Source organism: Moschus berezovskii, chromosome 4, assembly GCF_049115385.1.
Source record: "Moschus berezovskii isolate FMDL1 chromosome 4, NW_MosBer_1.0, whole genome shotgun sequence".
NCBI lineage: Eukaryota > Metazoa > Chordata > Mammalia > Artiodactyla > Moschidae > Moschus > Moschus berezovskii.
The window spans coordinates 10846131-10869966 of record NC_142463.1 but is presented as its reverse complement, the minus strand read 5'-3'; the positions used below and the strand labels follow the sequence as shown (position 1 = coordinate 10869966).

Genomic DNA, 23836 nt, shown 5'->3' with positions numbered 1-23836 from the left:
TTTATACAAGTAGATCTTGCATTTATAATCATGCTGCATATACAATTTTCACACCTATTTCACTATTTAACAACTTTGAATAAGTACACTGACAGTCTACTGAGGATTTACCCTGATATATATTTAGTAGTTGGACAAACGAGCATAAAAATCTCAAGTTACAGATTTGACGCTCTAGGTCATAATACTTCTAAAAATTAACTTTTAGTTATTAATACCATTCACTTGTAAAAAAGCACATAGAAACATGTGAAATCTGCTTTACTCTTTTAACCAATGATGATTTTAAAATCAAATAATTTAATAGAGAAAAAAAGAAACACATAGATACACACTCCGCAAAGAAGTGAGGGAAGGACAAAAAAAGCAACAGAAAGAAAATCTAAGGTAGAAAAATTGACTCACAAGATGATTCACAAGCATTTCCTGCATATTTTGTCCAAGAAAACTCTTCTGACTAAAGTGGAAACTTGCTTGGCTGCAATACATCATTCTACTAGTATGATTAATGCCATAGTTCCAAATATTTGAGCATGTGGCATATGGACAAGAGAAACCTCATATGTGTTGACTTAAATACTGCTACATTTTGGCTCATAACTATTTAGTTAATATTGAAAGGGAATTGTAAAATTCTATTCAGTTTCTTTTAACTTTTAGAATTCTAGTTTTTGAACTGAACCAATTTAGGAAGCCCATTAACAATTTTAACTGACTAGTTGTATGTAATACTGCAAAAAGTGAAAACAAGAACTAGTCTCCTGAAGAAAACAAAAGGAATAAGTTTTGTGGATGTTGACATAAAATTAAGTCAATATTATTAACAAAGTATAAAGTTGGTTAATGCCAATTTTAGAGTTCCAAAGAAATCCTCTAGCTCCTGTCAAAACTCAAATAAAAGGTACCTGATAAAAAAAATTTCCATTTGGAAACATCTTAATTACAGATCCTCTACTTCTACTGACAAATAACATAAGAAGACAAAGCAACATAAAGATGAAATACAATTAGGGATGTCAACAGGGCCGTAAGTTAAAACCAGAATGTACCACACTAATTTATTATATATATGTTCCTCTCAAATTTAACCAACATGTTGAAACTCTATGGTACACAACTTCATATACACACATATAACATGTGATTATTCCTTTACCAAAAAAAGGTAGGAAAAGGAACAAATCTAATATAAACAATTTTGATCTTTTTTACCCAATATTATTGCTACTGCCTCAGTCTCTTATGAGACTCATCTGAAATACTAAAAAAAAACCTTAACTGACATACCTCTAAGTCCCAAGCCTCCAACTCCTATCATTCCCTCAATTCCAACCCATTTTGTCTTCAGATGATTTTGTTGTTCTAACACGGTTGTTGTTCAGTCGCATAGTCGTGTCCAACTCTTTGCTACCCCATGGACTGCAGCATGCCAGGCCTCTCTGTCCCTCACCATCTCCTGAAGTTTGCCCAAGTTCATGTCCATTGCCCTGGTGATGCCATCTAGCCATCTCATCCTATGACGCCCTCTTGTCCTTCTGCCCTTAATCTTTCCCAGCATCAGGGACTTTTCCAATGAGTCAGCCGTTTGCATCAAATGATCAAAATACTGGAATTTCAGCTACAGCATCAGTCCTTCCGATGAGTATTCAGGGTTGATTTCCCTTAAGATTGACTGGTTTGATCTCCTTGCTGTCCAAGGGATTCTCAGGAGTCTTCTCCAGCACCACAGTTTGAAGGTGATCTGCCTTCTTTACGGTCCAACTCTCACAACCGTATGTGACCACTGGGAAGACCATAGCCTTGACTATATGGACCTCTGTCGGCAGAGTACTGCTTTTTAACACACTGTCTAGGCTTGTCATAGCTTTCCTGCCAAGAAGCAATCATCTTCTGATTTCATGGCTGCAGTCACCATCCACAGTGATTTTAGAGCCCAGGATGAGGAAATCTGTCACTGCTTCCACTTTTTCCCCTTCTATTTGCCATGAAGTGATGGGGCCAGATGCTGTGATCTTAAGTTTTTTTAATATTTAGTTTTAAGCCTGCTCTTTCACTTTCTTCCTTTACCCTCATCAAGATGCTCTTTAGTTCCTCATAGCTTGCTGCCATTAGAATGGTATAATCCAAATATCTAAGGCTGTTGATGTTTCTGCCGCTATCTTGATTCCAGCTTGGATGAGTTCATCCAGCCGGGCATTTTTCATGATGTGCTCGGTGTACAGGTTAAACAAACAGGGTGACAGCAGACAACCCTGTCCATATAGGGTTCTAACTGTTGCTTCTTGACCCACAAATAGATTTCTCAGGAGACAGGTAAGATGGTCTGGTATTTAGCTTTCCACAGCTTATTATGATCCAGACAGTCAAAGTCTTTGGCATAGTCGATGAAAGAGAGACAAATGTTTTTTTTAATTCCCTAGCTTTCTCTATAATCCAGCAAATGTTGGCAATTTGATCTCTGTTTCTAATGTTATCATTATATAATTTTCCTATTCAATAAATAACATATAAGAATTCTCCACTATATATTGCTAAAGTTAAGGATAATTCCTTCAGGCAGGGCAAGGTGGAGAAGCAATAAGAAATTCAGCTAAGAAATATCTGCCTTAGACATTCTATCGGTTAAGAGATTTCTTTAGATTAATAAACGCCTTTAAAAAATGTAAACATCTACCAAAAAGGTAAGGATTATCCTTTGCTCAAATTTACACATCAACACCTTAGTTTTGAGAAACAAGAAAAAGGGAATTTGAGAGTGCAGCATGAGATGGGTGATCCCTGTAAGCACAAAGACAGACAGAAGAAAAGGATACTATGATAAAGACTAACCTGCATATTCTAGGAGAGAGGATAGGGCACTGAACATCCATATCTAGGCATATGAAGCCCTCTATAATGTCCAGTTCTCTTTCCTGTCTCTCACCAATACACTCATCCCCTTTTACTTTTATAAGCACTTTGTTCATTTTATTGAGTATTTCAGTCAGTTCAGTTCAGTCGCTCAGTCATGTCCGACTCTTTTTGCGACCCATGAATCAGCACGCCAGGCCTCCCGGTCCATCACCAACTCCCGGAGTTCACTCAACCTCATGTCCATTGAGTCGGTGATGCCATCTAGCCATCTCATCCTCTGTCGTCCCCTTCTCCTCCTGCCCGCAATCCCTCTCAGCATCAGAGTCTTTTCCAATTAATCAACTCTTCGCATGAGGTGGCCAAAGTCACTGGAGTTTCAGCTTTAGCATCAGTCCTTCGAGTGAACACCCAGGACTGATCTCCTTTAGAATGGACTGGTTGGATCTCCTTGCAGTCCAAGGGACTCTCAAGAGTCTTCTCCAGCACCACAGTTCAAAAGCATCAATTCTTCGGCGATCAGCTTTCTTCACAGTCCAACTCTCACATCCATACATGACCACGGGAAAAACCATAGCCTTGACTAGACGGACCTTTGTTGGCAAAGTAATGTCTCTGCTTTTTAATATGCTATCTAGGTTGGTCATAACTTTCCTTCCAAGGAGTAAGCGTCTTTTAATTTCATGGCTGTAATCACCATCTCTCTGTGCCAATCACTGAGCTAAGATCAAGGTTACAAAGATGATGATAAAGAATATAACTTTTCATGAAGAGGTTATGCTGAGAAAAGAAAGTAGCAACAAATATTGTACTAAAAATATTATAACAAAAGTGCATACCAATCAAGTACTACAAGGTCATAGTAGAATGAGCTGGCCTTTTGGCTGGAACCACCATCCTCCAGCATTTTTCCAAAATGACCAACACGAAGGGAAAGAGGAGGGGTACTCGCTATATGTTCTGCGGTCTTTTAGGAAACATGGAGTTGCTCCTGTGGCTACATACATCACGCAAATCAATAAGAGAGGTGGTATTGTAGATAACAAGGGGAGGGCACCATGCGTGACAAGGAATGCCCCATAAATGTTACTGTGGCAAAAAAACTGGAAGAGTTTGCAGTGTTACCTAGCATGCTGTTGGCATCCGTGTAAACAAACAAGTTAAGGGAAAGATTCTTGCCAAGAGAATTAATGTGCACATGGACCACATTAATCAGTCTAAGAGCCAAGACAATTTCCTGAAATGTGTAAAGGAAAATGATCAGAAAAAGAAGGGAGCCAAAAAGAAAAGTATTTGGGTTCAGCTGAAGCACCAGCTTGCTCCACCCAGAGACACACACTATGTCAGAACCAGTGGGAAGGAGCCTGAACTGCTGAGTCCATTCTCCATGAATCTGTGTCACAATGGCTACAAAGAAAATAAAAGACCTGGACTGTATGTTTTTCCTGAGTAGAGTGTTGTGTCCCTTTTCCCAGAAATATTTAAGGCACGTTTTAATGATGTCCAGATTCAGTGGGTGATGTCTTTATTCTTCAAATCTAACAGTTTTTCTTCCTGAAAGATGTGAGGGAATTTGTTGTACAATATACTCCATCGATTAATAAACTGCCAGTTATTTTTTATTTTAAAAAGTGAACTACCATCTGACAATGGAGTTCAAAAGGTTTGTCTTGAAAAATAATGGAAGTTTGCCAGATAGATAAAGGCAGAGAGGGCATTTCAGGTAGGAGTTGCAGAATATGAATAAAGATAAAGGTTAGAGCCTAACTAAGAAGAGCATACTATCCTAAACGTGGGATGCTGTTCTGTAGGCAATAGGCAGCTGAACGCATTTAAAAGCAGGGGAATGAAATAATGAGATTTCTTACTTAAAAGGGTAACTATGCCAAAAGTGTAGATATGTAAGGAGAATGGAGAGAGAAAGAGATGTTAGGGCAGACAAGGTCATTACAATAGTCTAGGCAACAAATAAGGGTCTGAAACCAAGGAAGCAGTAATGTGGACAGAGGGGGCCAGATTAGGGAATAATTTCTGAAAAAGAAGCAATAGGACATGATCACCAATAGGAGGAAAAGGAAGTTCTAGTTTGGGAATTTAGGTAGAGAAAAAGAATACAGCAACATGACCAGAGTGTGGGGAGGAGGACTCAGAGAATACGTTGTTTGAAGTCCTTTATAGACAGTAAGGTGTCAGTCCAAAGCTCAGGAAAGAGGTGGAGGCTACAGCAAGGTGAGGTAATCAACTTCTCACAGATGGCAAGTACTGCAGTAACTGACTAGAACCTCCCCTTTAAGCCTGGCTTAGTTCAGTACACCTGGTTCTCCTCAACTGCCATACCTTTGTTGCTGTTCAGTCGCTAAGTCATGTCTGACTCTTTGCGACCCCATGGACTGCAGCGTGCCAGGCTTCCCTGTCCTTCACTATCTCCTGGAGTTTGTATCTTTGTTACTGCTGCCTTATCTTAAAAAAAAAAAAAAAAAAAAGTGCTTTCTTTACTACAGCTATCTGCAATTCTACCAACTCTTTAGATTAATTCAATCCCTTCCCTTCTTGGGTTACAAATTATTTCTTAATGACTATCAAGTCAGGATTCTGGAGTTCTGGTCTCACATTTGCTATTAGCAAGCGTTGTTGAATAAGCCTCTCAACCTTTCTGGATTTCAGCTATAAAAAAGGTATCGGGGGGAAAAAAGGTATCAGATTAGTTGATACCTTAGGTTTCTCCACTTCTAATACTCTACAATTTGCTTCTTGACCTCAGAAAGAACTCTGTATTACATGTTAATTATAACACTCATATGACAGGGGTTTTCCGTTATATGTTTTTACAAAGTTTCTTAGTACTAATTTATTTCATATTTCTTATGGATCTTATCTCACAGGAGGGGGCAAGGAGAGGGTGGTACAAACTGAGAGAGTAGCACTGACATATATACACCACTGTGTGTGAAACAGACAGCTAGGGGGAAGCTGCTGTACAGCACAGGGAGCCCAGCTCAGTGTTCTGTGATGACCTGGAGGGAGCGGGAGGTGGGTTCCAGAGGGAGGGAGTATATGTATACTTATAGATGATTCATGCTATTGTACAGCAGAAACTAACACAACATTGTAAAGCAAGTATACCAATTTAAAAAACCTCATTTGTGGTATACATCATGTCATAAATTCCTTTCACATTTCCTATATTACCTAAACCATATCCACATCCATAGTGTTTGGAGGGAGTGAGAGAAGCTTATTAAGAGCAGACTGCAAATCTTTATATATCATATATACTTGTTACTATATAACAGTAGGGAACAGTTAGAGGAGTTGAGGATGGGAAGGCATAAAACCATGACAATCACCATCGTCTTAAAGGGAACATTACAGAAGGGGTAAATAAGTTCAAGGTGGGTGGGAAGTGAAAAGAAAGCACAGATAGATATTACCTAATAGCAAAGGAAAAAAAAGCTCAGTCTGATTTTCAGAGCATGTAACAGTGAGTTGGACCTTTTCTATTATCACAGAGAAAATATATGAGGTTACTATAACAGAAAAATTTCAAGACTATTTGGAGATTTCCCCCATTATCACACCTCTGAAGTACAGTCAATTTCCAAGAAAGTTACCATGTGTTCTTGGTCAAACTGTTAGACATTAAACACTGCTATTTAGACATACAAGATAAACATAATTTCTAAAGCAAGGACAAAAACCAACAGCAAAAGATCTCTGTGACTTCTTGATTCTTACCTGTTCACTCTCCTAGGACACTTGTCTGGTTTAATATCTACCTCATAGAGGTAGACATCAATCTTTGGAATTTCAACTTGAAAACAGTTAGCCAGCAATTTAATGGGTTTGCCCATGGTGCCATAGCCAGGTCTTCTGGGCACCATGAGTAGGGGCTGGGCCCCAACGGGTCCTGCCAGGGAAGGGAAAAAAAGAGAGACAGAAACACTGTTACAAGCTGCGTTTGATAATCTTGTCAACTAGAGTAGGTTAGAATTTTAAGTACAGCTGATAATGATTAAAGCCTAGTGCTGAAAAATGACGTCAATTCTAAGACCCCTTTCTTTCACTCCAATTTACTTTCTTCATTAAAACATACAGAGAAAAAATGGGGTACCTCTGAAAAACTGTTTTGGAAGGGGTGGAAAAAACAATCACACAAACCCAGGTGAGCATAGTTCAGTTCAGTTCAGTCGCTCAGTCGTGTCCGACTCTTTGCGACCCCATGAATCATAGCATGCCAGGCCTCCCTATCCATCACCAACTCCCAGAGTTCACTCAAACTCATGTCCATCGCGGAGAAGGCAATGGCAAGCCACTCCAGTACTCTTGCCTAGAAAATCCCGTGGATGGAGGAGCCTGGTAGGCTGCAGTCCATGGGGTCGCTAAGGGTCAGACACGACTGAGCGACTTCACTTTCACTTTTCACTTTCACACATTGGAGAAGGAAATGGCAACCCACTCCAGTGTTCTTGCCTGGAGAATCCCAGGGACGGGGGAGCCTGGTGGGCTTCCATCTATGGGGTCACACAGAGTTGGACACGATTGAAGTGACTCAGCAGTAGCAGCAGCATGTCCATCGAGTCGGTGATGCCACCCAGCCATCTCATTCTCTGTCATCCCCGTCTCCTCCCACCCCCAATCCCTCCTAGCATCAGAGTCTTTTCCAGTGAGTCAACTCGTCGCATGAGGTGGCCAAAGTATTGGAGTTTCAGCTTTAGCATCAGTCCTTCCAATGAACACCCAGGATTGATCACAAATCCACAAACCACTCGTATCCAAAGAGTGTGTGACCAACAGCAGAATAATCTTATAGAAGGGTAAGGACAAATGAACAAAATAAAAAACAATATACAAAAAAAAAAAAAAGGATCAACAAAGGACAAAATCAATTACTTGAAAAGATAAATAAAGTGATAAATTCCAGACAATACAAACTTTCATAACATGAGAAAAAAGGTTGAAGTAACCAATATAAATGGAAAAAATGTATTAGACAAATACCAAAGACATTACAAACACTGTTAATAAATTTGAAAGTTTGATGAATTAGACAAAATCCTAGAAAAATACAGCTTACTAGTACACAAAAGCAGATAAAATTGGAAAAATTGTTGATAAAATGTAAAATGGTATAGCTACTTTGGAAAACAGTAGAGTGGTTCCTCAAAACATTAAAAGCAGACTTATCATATGAGCCAATAGATCTATTATCTATACTTCTGGGTATAAACCCAAAAGAACTGAAAGCGGGCTCTTGATAATTATATACCTATGCTCATAGCAGTACTATTCACAATAAACAAAGTAAGTGTGTGTTAGTCGCTCAGTCATGTCCAACTCTTTGCGGCCCCATGGACTGTAGCCTGCCAGGCTCCTCTGTCCATGGGATTTCCCAGGCAAGAATATTGGAGTTACCATTTCCTACTCCAAGGGATCTTCTTGGCTCAGGGATTGAACCGGCCTCTCTTGCACTGGCAGGTAGGTTCTTTACCACTAGCGCCACCAGGGAAGCCCCTAACCACTTGCTCTTTGTTACACAGTTAATAGCCCTTAAATTCTACTGCCTGATCTATAAAACGGAAATAATATCTAATCTGCCTCTTTTTCATGAATCTTGTCAGGATCAAATCAGAACATAAACAATAGATAAAATTTACCAAGCTCTTACTACGTTTTATAATAATTTTTCTAATTTTTTAAACATTACTGCAGTACAGTTGATTTACAATGTTATGTTTAATTTCTGCTTTACAGCAAGGTGACCCAGTTATACATATATCCATTTTCATATTATTTTCCATTTTGGTTTATCACAGGATACTGAATATAGTTCCTTGTGCTATACAGTAGGACTTTGTTGTTTATGCATCCTACATATAACAGTTCCCATCTGCTAATACCAAACTCCAGTCCTTTCCACCTCCAACCTGCTTCTCCCTTGGCAACCACAAGTTTGTTCTCTATGTCTGTAAGTCTGTTTCTGTTTTCTAGACATGTTCATTTGTGTAGTATTTTAGATTTCACATATAAGTGATATCATATGGTATTTGTCGCTTTAAAAAAAAATTATTTATGTTGTTGTGCCAGGTCTTCACTGTAGAATGCAGGATTCTTTTAGTTGAGGTATGTGAACTCTCAGTTGCAGCATGTGGGATCCAGTTCCCTAACCAGGAATTAAACCCAAGAGATCTGCATTGGGAGAATGGAGTTTTAGCCGCTGGATCACCAGGGAAGTCCCTGTCTTTTTCTGACTTGACTTTGCTTAATATGATAATCTCTGGGTCCATCCATATTGCTGCAAATGGCATTATTTTGCTCTTTTTAATGGCTGAGTGATAATATTATGTTACATATATGTAACACATCTTCTTTATCCATACATATATAATGCCTTAGTAATATTCCATGTATGAAGAAGTGAAGTAAAATGAAAGTCACTCAGTCACGTCCAACCCTTTGCAACTCCATGGGCTATACAGTCCATGGAATTCTCTAGGCCAGAAAAGTGGAGTGGGTAGCCTTTCCCTTCTCCAGGGAAATCTTCCCAACACAGGGATCGAACCCAGGTCTCCCGCATTGCAGGTGGATTCTTTACCAGCTGACCACAAGGGAAGCCCATATATGTAACTCACATCTTTATCCATTCATCTGCTGATGGACATTTAGGTTGTTTCCATGCCTTGGATATTGTAGATAGTGCTGCTATCAATTAGGGGTTCATGTATCTTTTTTAATTATAGTTTTGAGCGGGTTCTCACCCAGGACTGGGATTGCTAGATTATATGATAATTCTATTTTCAGTTTTTGAGGAACCTCCATACTGTTTTCCATAGTGGCTGCAACAATTTACATTCCCACCAATGCTGTAGGGGGGTTCCTTTTCCTCCACACCCTCTCCAACAACGTGCAGGATGGCCATTTTGATGATGGCCATTCTGACTGGCGTGAGGTGATACCTCATTATAGTTTTGACTTGCATTTTTAATTAGTGATGGGGAGTATGTTTTCATGTGCCTGTTAGCCATCTGTATGTCTTCTTTGGAAAAATGTCTATTTAGGTATTCTGTTTTTTTTTTGAGTGGGTTTTTTTTGTTGTTGTTGTTATGGAATTGTAGGAGTTGTTTGTATATTTTGGAAATTAAGCCCCTGTTGGTTGAATCATTTGCAAATATTTTCTTCCAGTCCATAGGATGTCTTTTTGTTTTAGTAGCAGAACTGGGATTGGAACTTACTCTGCTGTGCTATTTTGTTTCACTGATATATCTATCCAGATTTTTGTCAATAACATATGCTATCTTGATTAAGATATTTTACAGTAAGCTTTGAAATCAGGTATTGTCAATCAGTTCTGTGACTTTAATCTCCTTTAATATCATGTAGCTCTTCTGGTTGGAGAAGGAAATGGCAACCCACTCCAGTGTTCTTGCCGGGAGAATCCCAGGGACAGAGGAGCCTGGTGGGCTGCGTCTATGGGGTCGCACAGAGTCGGACACGACTGACGCGACTTAGCAGCAGCAGCAGCAGCAGCAGCAGCTCTTCTGGATATTTTTGTCTTTCCATATAAACTTCACAATCAGTTTTTCAATGTCCATAAAATAACTTGCTGAGATTTTGTTTGGAATTGTGATACATACATAAATCAAGTTGAGAATGACTGAGATCTTTATGATAATGAGTCTTCCTACCCATGTATCTCTATTTAGATTTTCTTTTGGAGAAGGAAATGGAAACCCATTCCAGTATTCTTGCCTGGGAAATCCCATGGACAGACGAGCCTTGCAGGCTATATAGTCCATGGGGTCACAAGAGTCGGACACAACGTAGTGACTACACCACCAAACCACAGATTTTCTTTTTTTTTTTAAATCAAAGTTTAGCAGTTTCCTTCACACACATCTTATACATATTTTGTTAGATTCATACCTAAGTATTTCTTTTTGATGCTAATATATAAGACTACAATAATAGAAATAGTGTAGCTTTCATTAAAAAACAGAAAAACAGATCTGAGGAACAGAACTGATAGCCCCAAAACTGAACCACACAGTCAACTCATGTTTGACAGAGGAGCAAAGGCAATTAAATGGAAAAAGGACATTTTAAAAATACGGTGCTGTTAAACAAATGGATATCCACATGCTAAAGAAAATAAAGGAGAAAAGAATCTGGACACAGATCTAAAACTTTTTTCAAAAACTAACTCAGGGTATTCCTGGTGGTCCAGTGGTTAGGACTCTACACTATCACTGCTGAGGACCCAGGTTCAATCCCTGGTCAGGGAACTAAGAACCCACTAGACACTCAGTATGGTAAAAAACCCCAAAGAAAACAAACTCAAATGGCTCGTGAACCTCAATGTAAAATGCAAAGCTATTGAACTCCTAGTTCAAAACATCAGTGACCTTGATGATGATTTTTTTAAATGTATTTATTTTTAATTGGAGGATAACTGCTTTCCAGTGTTGTGTTGATTTCTGGCATACAACGATGTGAATACATATGTATACATGAAGTATACATATATCACCTCCTGTTTGAACTTCCCTCATACATCCTATCCCATCCCAGCCCTCTAGGTTGTCACAGAGCACTGCACTGAGCTCCCTGTGTGATACAGCAACTTCCCATTAGCTGTCTATTTTACATATGGTAATGTATATTAAAAAAGACACATGTACCCCAGTGTTCATTGGTGATGACTTCTTAGAAGAAGCACACAGATACCAAAAGCACAATACATTAAATAAAAAATTGGTGTTTTCATTAAAAATAAAAACCTGTTTTACAAGAGAATGAATACACAAGACATAGATTGAGAAAATATATTTGCAAAACACATATTTGATAAGGGGCTAATACTTAAAATACATAAAGAACTCATACAACTCAACAGAGAAAAAAAATCCAATTAAAAAAATGGGCAGAGGATCTGAACAGATATTTTTTCCCAAAGAAGACATGCAAATGGACTACAGGCACATGAAAAGACACTCAACATCATTAATCACCAGGAAAATACAAGTCAAAACCACAATAAGACATCACCTCACATCTTAGAATGGCTAGTATGAAAACACAAGAAATAACAAGTGTTGGCAAGAATGTGGAGAAAGGAAACCCTTGTGCATTATCGGTAGGAATGTAAACTGGTACATGTACCATGAAAAACAGAATGAAGATTCCCTTAAAAATTAAAACTAGAAGAACCACATAATCCAGCAATTCCACTACTGGATATTTATCTAAAGAAAAGGAAAACACTAACCTAAAAAGACATATCCGCTCTCATGTTCATTGCAGTATTATGTACAATAGTCAAGATATGGAAACAACCGAGGTGTCTACTGGATGAATGGATAAACAAAATGTGCTCTATATACCGGAGAAGGCAATGGCAAGCCACTCCAGTACTCTTGCTAGAAAATCCCATGGACGGAGGAGCCTGGTGGCCTGCAGTCCGTGGGGTCGCTACAAGTCGGACATGACTGAGCGACTTCACTTTCACTTTTCACTTTCACACAATGGAGAGGGAAATGGCAACCCACTCCAGTGTTCTTGCCTGGAGAATCCCAGGGATGGGGGAGCCTGGTGGGCTTCCACCTATGGGGTCACACAGAGTTGGACACGACTGAAGTGACTTAGCAGCAGCAGCTCTATATACAAAATGGAAAATTATTTAGTCATAAAAAGGGAAATCTTGCCATCTGAAACATGGATGGACCTTGAAAACACTATGCTAAGTGAAATAAATCAGACAGAGAAAGACAAAGGCCACATGACCTCACCTGTGTGTGGAATCTAAGAGAGAGAGGAAAAAAAAAAAAAAAAAAAACCCAAGCTCACAGATAACAGAGAAGAGACTGGTGGTTGCCAGAGGTGCATGCATGCTCAGTTGTGTCCGACTCTTTGTGACCCCATGGACCACAGCCTGTCAGGCTTCTCTATCCATGGAATTTTCTAGGCAAGAATACCAGAGTGGGTTGCCATTCCCTTCTCCAAGGGATCTTCCCATCCAAGAGATCAAAGCCAAGTCTCTTGCCTCTCATGCACTGGCAGGCAGATCCTTTACGACCATGTGTGTGCTCAGTTACTCGGTTGCACCTGACTCTTTGCAGTCTCATGGACTGTAGCCGTCCTCTGTCCACGGAATTTTCCAGGCAAGAATACTGGAGTGGCTGCCATTTCCTACTTCAGGGGATCTTCCCAACACAGGGAACAAATCTGAGTGTCTTGCCTCTTAAGCACTAGTAGGCAGACTCTTCACCACTAGCGCCACCTGAGAAGCCCTCTTTACCACTATGGGAGTAGGCAAAATGAGTGAAGGGGATCAAAAGTACAAACTTTCAGTTACAAAATAAGTAAGTCTTGGGGATGCAATGCACAACATGATGACTATAGTTTATAACACCGTACTGCATACTTGAAAGTAGAAAAAAAAGTGGATCTTAAGCGTTCTCATCACAAAAAATTTCTAACTAAGTATGTTGACAGATGTTATTACCTCCTTATTGTGGAGGTAATATTTACAAATACTGAATCATGTTGTACATCTGAAACTAACATATATCAATTATATTTCAATTTAAGGAAAGAATGCAGTAAAATGATAATTTTTAAAAAGCTCATCTATTTGTCATGTACTACTCACAAAATAACTGTTTATACCCAACCATATTAACTATCGTGATCAGGAAAGATGTTCCTAAGCATTTTACATCTTAACATGACACTCTGATCGATGTACAGATATGTTAATAGACTTTAGTTAGTTGTTACTGTTCAGTTGCTAAGTCATGTCCAACTCTTTGAGACCATAGATTGCAGCACACCAGCTCCTCTGTCCACCACTATCTCCTGGAGTTTGCTCAAATTCATGTCCAATGAGTTAGTAATGCTATCTGACCATCTCATCCTCCGCCGCTCCCTTCTCCTTTTGCCTTCAATCCTTTCCAGCATCAATTTCTCATTTGGGAAAATCAGTTGAGGTTAGGCCAATATCTAACACATTATACCTTTTCCCATTTAAGATAATGGCAAACAGTCTCCCAACTAGTGGTTGTGACGCAGAATGTCTGATTTTCAGCAACATATTCTTAATTATTCCATGCTTTTAAGAAGACATTTTGTTCTATTTCAGATATTTTAGTTTTCTTTAGTGGGAGTTCTGAGCCTACTCTATACTGAGAAAATTCTATAGCTACTTAACACCTGTATTTTCATATAAACTGAGTGATCTGAGGACAGAGTTTGTGACTGATTGATATTTCTATCCCTAATACTTATGAGTGCCTCATATTAAGCCCCTTTTCCTGATTCCACAATTACAGAGCAATCTTCTAATTATTGTCTGGATGCCCATATAGACCACTGGAGGGAGAAAAGTTTGCTGCCTCATGACTAGTCAATATGAATCTGCTTGTTGCTCTGGAAATAATATTTTTCTTTGCAAATGATTAACTTAACACTATGATTTATATATCAGTTTCCTGTGAACTTTGGTTAGCATCAGTCAGTTCCTCATGGTGATGATGGTTTCTGGATGCCTGGCAAGATGAAGGGTCAGGATCTACAAAGTTAGGGACTAGACTTTGGACCACAGTGACCCTCTGTCAATGCCGTTGTTTAGTCTTTAAGTTGTGTCTGACTCTTTGCGACCCCATGGACTGTAGCCCACCAGGTTCTTCTGCCCATGGGATTTCCCAGGCAAGGATACTGGAATGGGTTGCCATTTCCTTCTCCAGGGATCTTTCTGACCCAGGGATCAAACCCGTGTCTCCTGCTTGAAACTCAATCCTCTGTCATATACCTTGTAAATTTGTTTCAGTAATCTGAATTTTCAAGTTTCACAGTAGCAAACACACTGTATATTAAATGTTATATTCTGTTCCCATTTAATGTAGCATCATGAGCATATCTTCATATGTTATTGTGTAGTAGCTAAGTTGTGTCTGACTCTTTTGCGATCCCATGGACTGTAGCCTGCCAGACTCCTCTGTCCTCAGGATTTCCCAGGCAAGTATACTGGAGTGGGGCGCAAAAATTTCCTTCTACAGGGGATCTTCCCGACACAGGGATTGAACCTGTGTCTCTTACATTGGCAGGCGGATTCTTCACCACTGAGCCATCAGGGAAGCCCAAGGTCTTAATAACCATAATTTTAACAGCTATTTAATAACCCATTAAGTTGATGAACTACAACTGACCAAGCTTCACTCCAGGATATTTAGCTTGCTTCCAGTTTTTGACTATTATAAACAGTGAAGCAAGCAACTGCAGTGGATATTCATAAGACTGCATACCAAGCACAACACCATCCTTTCCCTCTGCCTCATGGCTACTCTCTTGAATACTGTACACTTTCCCAAGTACTGCAGGATTACCTGCAGCTGATACGTTCTTACATGAATTTGCCCCACAATTGACTGGTCCAGGGACAGACACCAGAACCAAGACAAACTAATAAGCAGTCCTTCCCCTGGGACTTTTTTTTATTTTAACTTGGGACCTAAACAACCATCAGGCATTTCCTCTTCAGGGACTAAATGGCTGTGAGATATAACAGCCACTGGAGGTCAAATGTTCTGATATGTAGAAAAAGCCAATCAACAGTAGGATAAAATGGAAACTACATATAGTAGAGCTACATGTACAGTGAAATCAAAATAAGAGATGGAGTAGTCTGATACCTGGAGTTTCTAGTTCCAACTGCTCCAGATGTGAGCCAGTTGCAAATCTTCCTATTGCTACTCAACCTTCCTTAAGATTCCCTGAGTTAATAAACCCCTGTTGCTTTAATTAGTTTCAGCTGGATTTCTGTTATTTGCATGGATAAGTCTGAAGGGCAGTAGGCTAAACTCTTAACATATAAAAAGAGTAATATATTAAATTACTTCAACTGAAGTATGGTCTCAGATCTGAGTTCAAATTTCAGATCTAACGATCAGGGAAAAGGCACAACCTCTGACTCACTTGCCTATTAATTTTCTAAATGATATTTACAGCATACAACATGATAGTTTGATAAACCTGTACACTGTGAACAGATTCTTCCTACCAAGTTAATTAACACATCCATCACCTCACATATTCACCTTTTTGCAAGGAGGGGAGGATTTAAAACACTGAAGTTCTAAGCTCTTAGCAAATTTCAATTACGCAACACAGTATAATGAATTCTAGTCACTATGGTATACATTAGATCCCCAGATCTTACTTATCTTATAGTACGATCTTATTCATCTTAAAGTATGTACACTTGTACCAACCTTTCCCTATTTCCCTCATCCCGTGACCACCATTTTTCTACTTTTTTTTTAAAGACTCCATATGTAAGTGATACCAACCTGTATCTGTCTTTGTCTTATTATACTTAGTTCACTGCCCTCCAGGCTCATCCATGGTCAGAAATAACAGGATTTCCTTCTTTTTCAAAGGTTGAACAATATTCCTCTGTGTGTGTGTGTACACACATACCACATTTTGTTTCAATTCATCCAATGATGGACATTTAAGATAGTTTCCATACCTTGGCTACTGTGAATGCTGCAATGAACAGTCAAGTACAGATACTGCTTCAAGATAATGAAATGGTTTCATTTCCTTCGGATATATACTCAGAAGTGGGACTGCTGGGACATATGGCAGCTCTATTCTTTGTTTCTTAATATTGGAATACAGTTGATTAGCAAAGTTCTGTTAGTTTCAGATTGCAGAGTTCCCTGTGTTATACAGTAGGTCCTTGTTGGCTATTTTAAATAGTGGTGTGTACATGTCAATCCCAAACTCCCAATTTATCCCTCCCCCTACTCTTCCCCTGCTGGTAAAGGAGCATATGGTAGCTCTAGTTTTAATTTCTTGAGGAACCTCCATACAGTTTTCCACAGTGGCTGTACCAGTTTATGTTACCACCAACAGTGTATAAGGGTTCTCTCTTCTCCACACTCACACCGGCATTTATCATCTTGTCTTTTTGATAAAATGTCATCCTAACAGGTATGAGGTTATATCTCATTGTGGTTTTGATTTGCATTTCCATGATAACTGGTAATGCTGAGAACCTTTTATGTACTGGTTGTCCATTTGCATGTCTTCTTTGGAAAAATGTCTATTCCAAGTCTTTTGCCCATTTTTCAATCAAGTTATTTTCTGCTATTGAGTTGTAAGAGCTTCTTGTATATACTGGATACTATGGCAACCCACTCCAGTGTTCTTGCCTGGAGAATCCCAGGTATGAGGGAGCCTGGTGGGCTTCCGTCTATGGGGTCACACAGAGTCGGACATGACTGAAGTGACTTAGCAGCAGCAGCAGCAACCCTTTATCAGATACGTGGTTTGCAAATATTTTCTCTCATTCTATAAAGTTTCCTTTTGTTAATGATTTGCTTTGCTGAGCAGAGACTTATTCTGATATAGTCTCATCCACTTATTCTTGCTTTTGTTGCCTTTACCTTTGTTTTTGGCATTAAATTTAAAAAAAATCACTGTCAAGACCAATGTCAAGAAGCTTAGGTGCTATGGAGTAAAACTTCTAGGTGTTTTATGGTTTCAGGTATTCTGTTAGTCTTTGATCCATTTTAATTTTTATATATGGTATAAGCTAGGGTCTAGTTTCATGCTTTTGCATATGGCTATCCAGTTTTCCCAACACCATTTGTTGTACAGACTACCCTTTCCCCGCTGTGTACTTTTTGCTCCTTTGTCAAAAACTGAGTAGATATGCATGGGTTTAATTCTAGGCTCACATTGATCTATATGCCTCTTTTTATGCCAATACCACACTGTTATGATATTGCTTTGTAATATAGCTTGAAATCACGAAGTGTGATGCCTCCAGTTTTGTTCATCTTTCTCAAGATTGTTTTAGCTATTGCGGTCTTCTGTGGTATTGCTTTTTCTATTTCTGTAGAAAATGCCACTGCAATTTACTTTTTTGCCATTGCAATTTTGATCTGGACTGCACTGAATCTGTAGATAACTTTGGACAGTGTGGACATTTAAACAATATTAATTCTTCCAATCCATGAGCATAGAGTATCTTTCCATAAGCTTTTGATGCTACTGTAAATGGGATTTTTAAAAATTCTATCTTTTTGATAGTTGTTAGTATACAGAAATGTACTAGGCTTTGTATATTGATTTTGTATCGTGCAACTCTACTAAATTCAATTATTATTTCCAACATTTTTTCACAGTTTAGCGTTTTCTATATATAATAGCATGTCATCTGCAAATACAGTTTTACTCCTTCCAATCCAGTAAGAATGCCCTTTCTACTGTTTTTCTTACCTAATTGTTCTGGCTAGGTTGTCCAGCGCTGTTGTTATTTTTAAAGGTATAAAAGTCAATTTTCTCTTTTGCTTATTTCTTTGTGGCTATGCGGGGTCTTTGCTGTTTTGCTTGGGCTTTCTTTAGTTGCAGTAAGCAGAGGCTCCTTTTCACGGTGTGTGGGCTCCTCACTGTGGTGGCTTCTCTTGTGGCGAAGCACAGGCTCTAGCCACACCGCCCGCGGCAGTTGCAGCACACAGACTCAGGAGCTGTGGCTCGAGGGCCCTAGAGTGTGCGGGCTTCAGTAGTTGTGGCACGTGGGCTTAAATGCTCTGCAGCATATGGAATCTTCCTAGACCAGGGATTAAACCCGTGTCCCCTGCACTGGCAGGCGGATTTTTATCCAATGCGCCACCGGGTAAGTCCCCAGCACTAAGTTGAAAAAAAGTGTTGACAGTAGGCATTCTTCTCTTGTTCCTGATCTTAGAAGAAAAGCTTTCAGTTTTTCACACTGACTATGATACTAGCTGTGAACTTCAGCAAATATGGCCTTTATTATGTTGTAGTACATTCAATTACCTTATTTTAAAAATGAGATAAAATGATTTATATATTCTAGATGTGCCAGGCACAGAAGTCACTAAAGAAAGCAGTAGTTCTTCAATAAATATTAATAAACTCCTACAACATGTCATATAAATATGCTAAGAAAATTTCTCTGCATTAAGCACCTACTGTTTTATTTGGGGGAACTAGAGAGGGAAACTGGCATATAGAAAATTTTCTCTCAGACAAATGTCAGAAATAGACTTACCACCAGGTCAAAGGACAGGAACAGAAACATATTTCTGACTTGGTATTTTCTGCCAAACTGGCATATGAACACATTACTATCATTAGATTTCTTTCTCTCCTATGCCCTCTCTAGCATTAGGCATTACAACTTTTGAAAATATTTTATGTGTTACAAAAAAAACACATCTTCTGCTGTTTTATTTACATGTGATAACCATCAAGATTGGCTTAAAAGTGTTTTATTATTCTATATTCATTATTCTCTCATGAAACTCATTGCACCCACAATTTTTTTTTAAAAATCAGAACTATAAAAGGTCATTTATCTATTCTATTTATTGAACAAGTATTATGTTCGAGGTTTTATAGATACATGAGTTAATAAGTCACAATTACTTTACTGAAGTAGTTCATAATATAATGGGGGACATCCCCAAATTACAACAATAATAACAGAAACATATACAGAACATTATACATGTGATATACATTTGGTGATTTCTTACAACGTAACTTTTGAATCAGATACTATATTATAATGAGGAAACTGAAGCACAAGGAGATTAAAAAAAAACATGTTCACAGGAAGAAAGTGGCAAAGCTAGGATTCGCAAATAAGTAGTCTGATTTCAGAGCCTGCAGTTTTTATCAGTACATTACACTGCTGCTGCTGCTGCTAAGTCGCTTCAGTCGTGTCCAACTCTGTGCGACCCCATAGACGGAAGCCCACCAGGCTCCTCCGTCCCTGGGATTCTTCAGGCAAGAACACTGGAGTGGACTGCCATTTCCTTCTCCAATGCAGGAAAGTGAAAAGTGAAAGTGAAGTCACTCAGTCGTGCCCAACTTGTAGCGACCCCATGGATCTCAGCCCACCAGCCTCCTCCGTCCATGGGATTTTCCAGGCAAGAGTACTGGAGTGGGTTGCCATTGCTTTCTCCGTACATTACATTACAAAATAACATTTGCTAAAAGTCTATTATTCATCAAGTCATTTATTTGCTGACTCATAAATATGTTCAACAAATATTTACTGTATATTAAGTGCCAGGCATTGTTCAGGTTAATAATAATTTTAATAAATATGATAAAGACCTGATCCTCATGAAGATTTTACAGGGGTGGGAGGATATATTATACTATATTTCTTTTTTGCCAGTTAGGTAATAATAACTGCTATAAAAAATGTGTGTGTGTGTGCTCAGTTGTGTCCGACTCTTCACAGTCACATGGACTGTAGCCCACCAGGCTCCTCTGCCCATGGAAGCTATACAAAATAAGATGGGTTAAAGGGATAGACAGTACATGTGTGGTAGGGGGTAGCTAGCCATATTAGGTTTGTCAAAAAAGTCCACTTTGAAAAGGTGACAAGTGGGCAGAAAACCAGACGGTCAATACCAAAATCAGATTGATTGTATTCTTTGCAGCTACAGATGGAGAAGCTCTATACAGCCAGCAAAAACAAGGCCAGGAGCTGACTGTGGCTCATAAACTCATTGCCAAATTCAGACTTAAACTGAAGAAAGTAGGGAAAACCACTAGACCATCCAGGTATGACCTAAATCAAATCCCTTATGATTATACACTGGAAGTGACAAATAGATTCAAGGGATTAGATCTGACAAAGTGCCTGAAGAACTACGGATGGAGGTTCATAACACTGTACAGGAGGCGGTGATCTAAACCATCCCCAAGAAAAAGAAATGCAAAATGGTTGTCTGAGGAGGCCTTACAAATAGCTGAGAAATGAAGAGAAGAGAAAGGCAAAGAAGAAAAGGAAACATGTATCCATCTGAATGCAGAGTTCCAAAGAATAGCAAGGAGAGATAAGTAAGCTTTCCTCAGTGATCAATGCAAAGAAACAGAGGAAAACAACAGAATGGAAAAGACTAGAGATCTCTTCAAGAAAATCAGAGATACCAAGGGAACATTTCATGTGAAGACGGGCACAATAAAGGACAGAAACAATATGGACCTAACAGAAGCAGAAAATATTAAGAAGAGGTGGCAAGAATACACAGAAGAACTGACCTAGATAAGCAGGATGGTGTGATCACTCACCGAGAGCCAGACATCCTGGAATGTGAAGTCAAGTGGGCCTTAGGAAGCATCACTACGAACAAAGCTAGTGGAGGTGATGGAATTCCAGTGGAGCTATTTCAAATCCTAAAAGATGATGCTGTGAAAGTGCTGCACTCAATATGCCAGCAAATTTGGAAAACTCAGCAGTGGCCACAGGACTGGAAAACGTAGGTTTTCATTCCAATCCCAAAGAAAGGCAATGCCAAAGAATGCTCAAACTACTGCACAACTGCACTCATCTCACACCCTAGCAAAGTAATGCTCAAAATTCTCCAGGCCAGGCTTCAACAGTACGTGAACTGTGAACTTCCAGATGTTCAAGCCAGATTTAGAAAAGGCAGAGGAATCAGAGATCAAACTGCTAACATCCACTGGATCATTAAAAAAACCAAGAGAATTCCAGAAAACATCTATTTCTGTTTCATTGACTACTCTAAAGGCTCTGACTGTGTGGATCACAACAAACTACGGAAAATTCTGAAAGAGATGGGAATACCAGACCACCTGACCTGCCTCCTGAGAAACATGTATGCAGGGCAAGGAGCAAAAGTTAGAACCGGACATGGAACAATGGACTGGTTCAAAATTGGGAAAGGAGTACGTAAAGGCTGTATACTGCAAACCTGTTTATTTAACTTATATGCAGAGTACATTATGCCAAATGCTGGGGTGGATGAAGCACAAGCCAGAATCAAGATTGCTGGGAGAAATATCAATAACCTCAGATATGCAGATGACACCACCCTTATGGCAGAAAGCAAAAATGAACTAAAGAGCCTCTTGATGAAAGTGAAAGAGGAGAGTGAAAAAGCTGGCTTAAAACTCAACATTCAAAAAACTAAGATCATGGCATCCAGTCCCATCACTTCATGGCAAATAGATGGGAAACCAATGAAAACAGTGACAGACTTTATTTTCTTGGGCTCCAAAATCACTGCAGATGGTGACTGCAGCCATGAAATTAAAAAACGCTTGCTCCTTGGAAGAAAAGCTATGACAAACTGAAACAGCATATTTACAAGCAGAGGTATTACTTTACCAACAAAGTTCTGTCTGGTCAAAGCTATGGTTTTTCCAGTAGTCATGTATGGATGTGAGAGTTGAACTATAAAGAAGCTCAGTGCTGAAAAATTGATGCGTTAGAACTGTAGTGTTGGAAAAGACTCTTGAGAGTCCCTTGGACTGCAAGGAGATCAAACCAGTCAATCCTCAAGGAAATCAGTTCTGAATATTCATTGGAAGAACTAATGCTGAAACTGAAGCTCCAATACTTTGGCCACCTGACGCGAAGAACTGACTCATTGGAAAAGACCCTGATGCTGGGAAAGATGGAAGGCAGGAGGAGAAGGGGGTGACAGAGAATGAGATGGTTGGATGGCATCACTGACTCAATGGACATGAGTTTGAGCAAGCTCTGGAAGTCGTGATGGATAGGGAGGCCTGGTGTGCTGCAGTCAATGGGGTTGCAAAGAGTTGGACATGACTGTGTGACTGAACTGAACTGAGGCTGAAAACACAAGTGAGAGAAAAAGTCATGTATTATAGATAGCTGAAAGAGTATTCCAGGCAAAGGAAAAATCAAGTATAAAGCAAAAAGCTTGCCTGGTAGTCAACGAACAACAAACAGACCACTCTGCCTGGAGCAAAGTGAACAAGAGAGAATAGCAGGAGATGAGATCAGAAAGATAATGGGAGATCAGATCACACGGGATTTGCAAGCCATGATGAGGTTTGGATCTGATTATGAGATATGAGAAATCAACAATGGGTTCTGAAACTATAAGCATTATGATCTGACTTAAACTTTTCTAAACAATCACTCTAACTGCTGTCTGAAAAATGATGTGTAAAAGCACAAGCAGGGAGACCAGTTAGTAGGCCAGTCGACTTTCCAGGCAAAAGATAATGTTGGCTAGGGCAGCAGTGGTAGCAGCTATGGGAATGATGTCAATGTGGAAAATATTTAGACAAGAGACCTAGTGGGAACTGCTAATGGATTAGGTGTGGGGTATGAAAGAAAAAAGCTCTAAAAGCTTTTTGGTCTAAGCAACTAAAAGAATTTGAAATGTCACATACTGATAGGAAAGACTCAGGAATAACGGAAAGCTCTGAGAAGAAATCAAGAGGATTGTTAGGACACTTTAAGAGGTATAGGGTGGAGATGTAGACATGACAGTCCTTGGCATATTAGTGGCTTTTGAAACCACTGAACCAGAGGCGATCACGCAAACTGTGGCAGGATACAGAAGAATATTAATAAATCCTGACAATCTCCCAATGTTTAGAGACTGGGGAGATGAAGATGAAACAGCAAAGGAAGAAAAGTAATAGTCAATAAGGTTGAAGAAGGACCTAGAGAATGTGGCAGCCAGGAAGACAAGTGAAAAAGCAGTGTTTCAAGAAAGAAGCAATGTAATCAAATATGGTTGAAGAGACAAAATTAAGATTTGGGAACTGACTAGTGGATTTACCTGGCTTCCCTGGTGGCTCAGATGGTAAAGAATCCACCTGCAATGCAGGAGACCTGGGTTCAATCACTCGGTTGGGAAGATCCCCTGGAGAAGTGAAGGGGAGACAGCTACCCACTTCAGTATTCTGGGCTAGAAAATTCCACGGACAGAGGAGCCTGGCAGGTTACAGTCTATGGGGTTGCAAAGAGTCAGAAATGACTGAGTGACTTTCACTGGCCTTAACGAATAATTTGTTGACTTTGATAAGAGAAATTTTAGCAAAGTGCTGGGAACTGACTACAGTTAAGTTCAAAAAGAATGCTCTGGGGGGACTTCCCTGGTGGCCCAGTGTTTAAGATTCTGTGTTCCACTGCGTGGAGGTTCAATCCCTGGTCAAGAAA

The 23836-nt window shown here is 39.4% G+C and overlaps 1 protein-coding gene and 1 non-coding gene across 3 annotated transcripts in view; one reads left to right on the top strand and one right to left on the bottom strand.

Annotated features, from left to right (window-relative positions):
• The window catches only part of AGO3 (argonaute RISC catalytic component 3), a 132175-nt gene that overhangs the window by 95631 nt on the left and 12708 nt on the right, over positions 1 to 23836 (bottom strand). The window contains exon 2 of one of the 2 annotated variants that reach the window (XM_055402949.2): positions 6586 to 6757. In XM_055402949.2, the coding sequence (XP_055258924.1) occupies positions 6586 to 6757 (172 nt within the window). Of the gene's footprint in view, positions 1 to 6585; positions 6758 to 23836 lie in introns of those variants that run through there. The other variant, XM_055402950.2, reaches the window with a different exon arrangement.
• Positions 11057 to 11129, top strand: TRNAD-AUC (transfer RNA aspartic acid (anticodon AUC)). The gene has a single exon. It is a non-coding gene; the product is annotated as a tRNA-Asp (tRNA).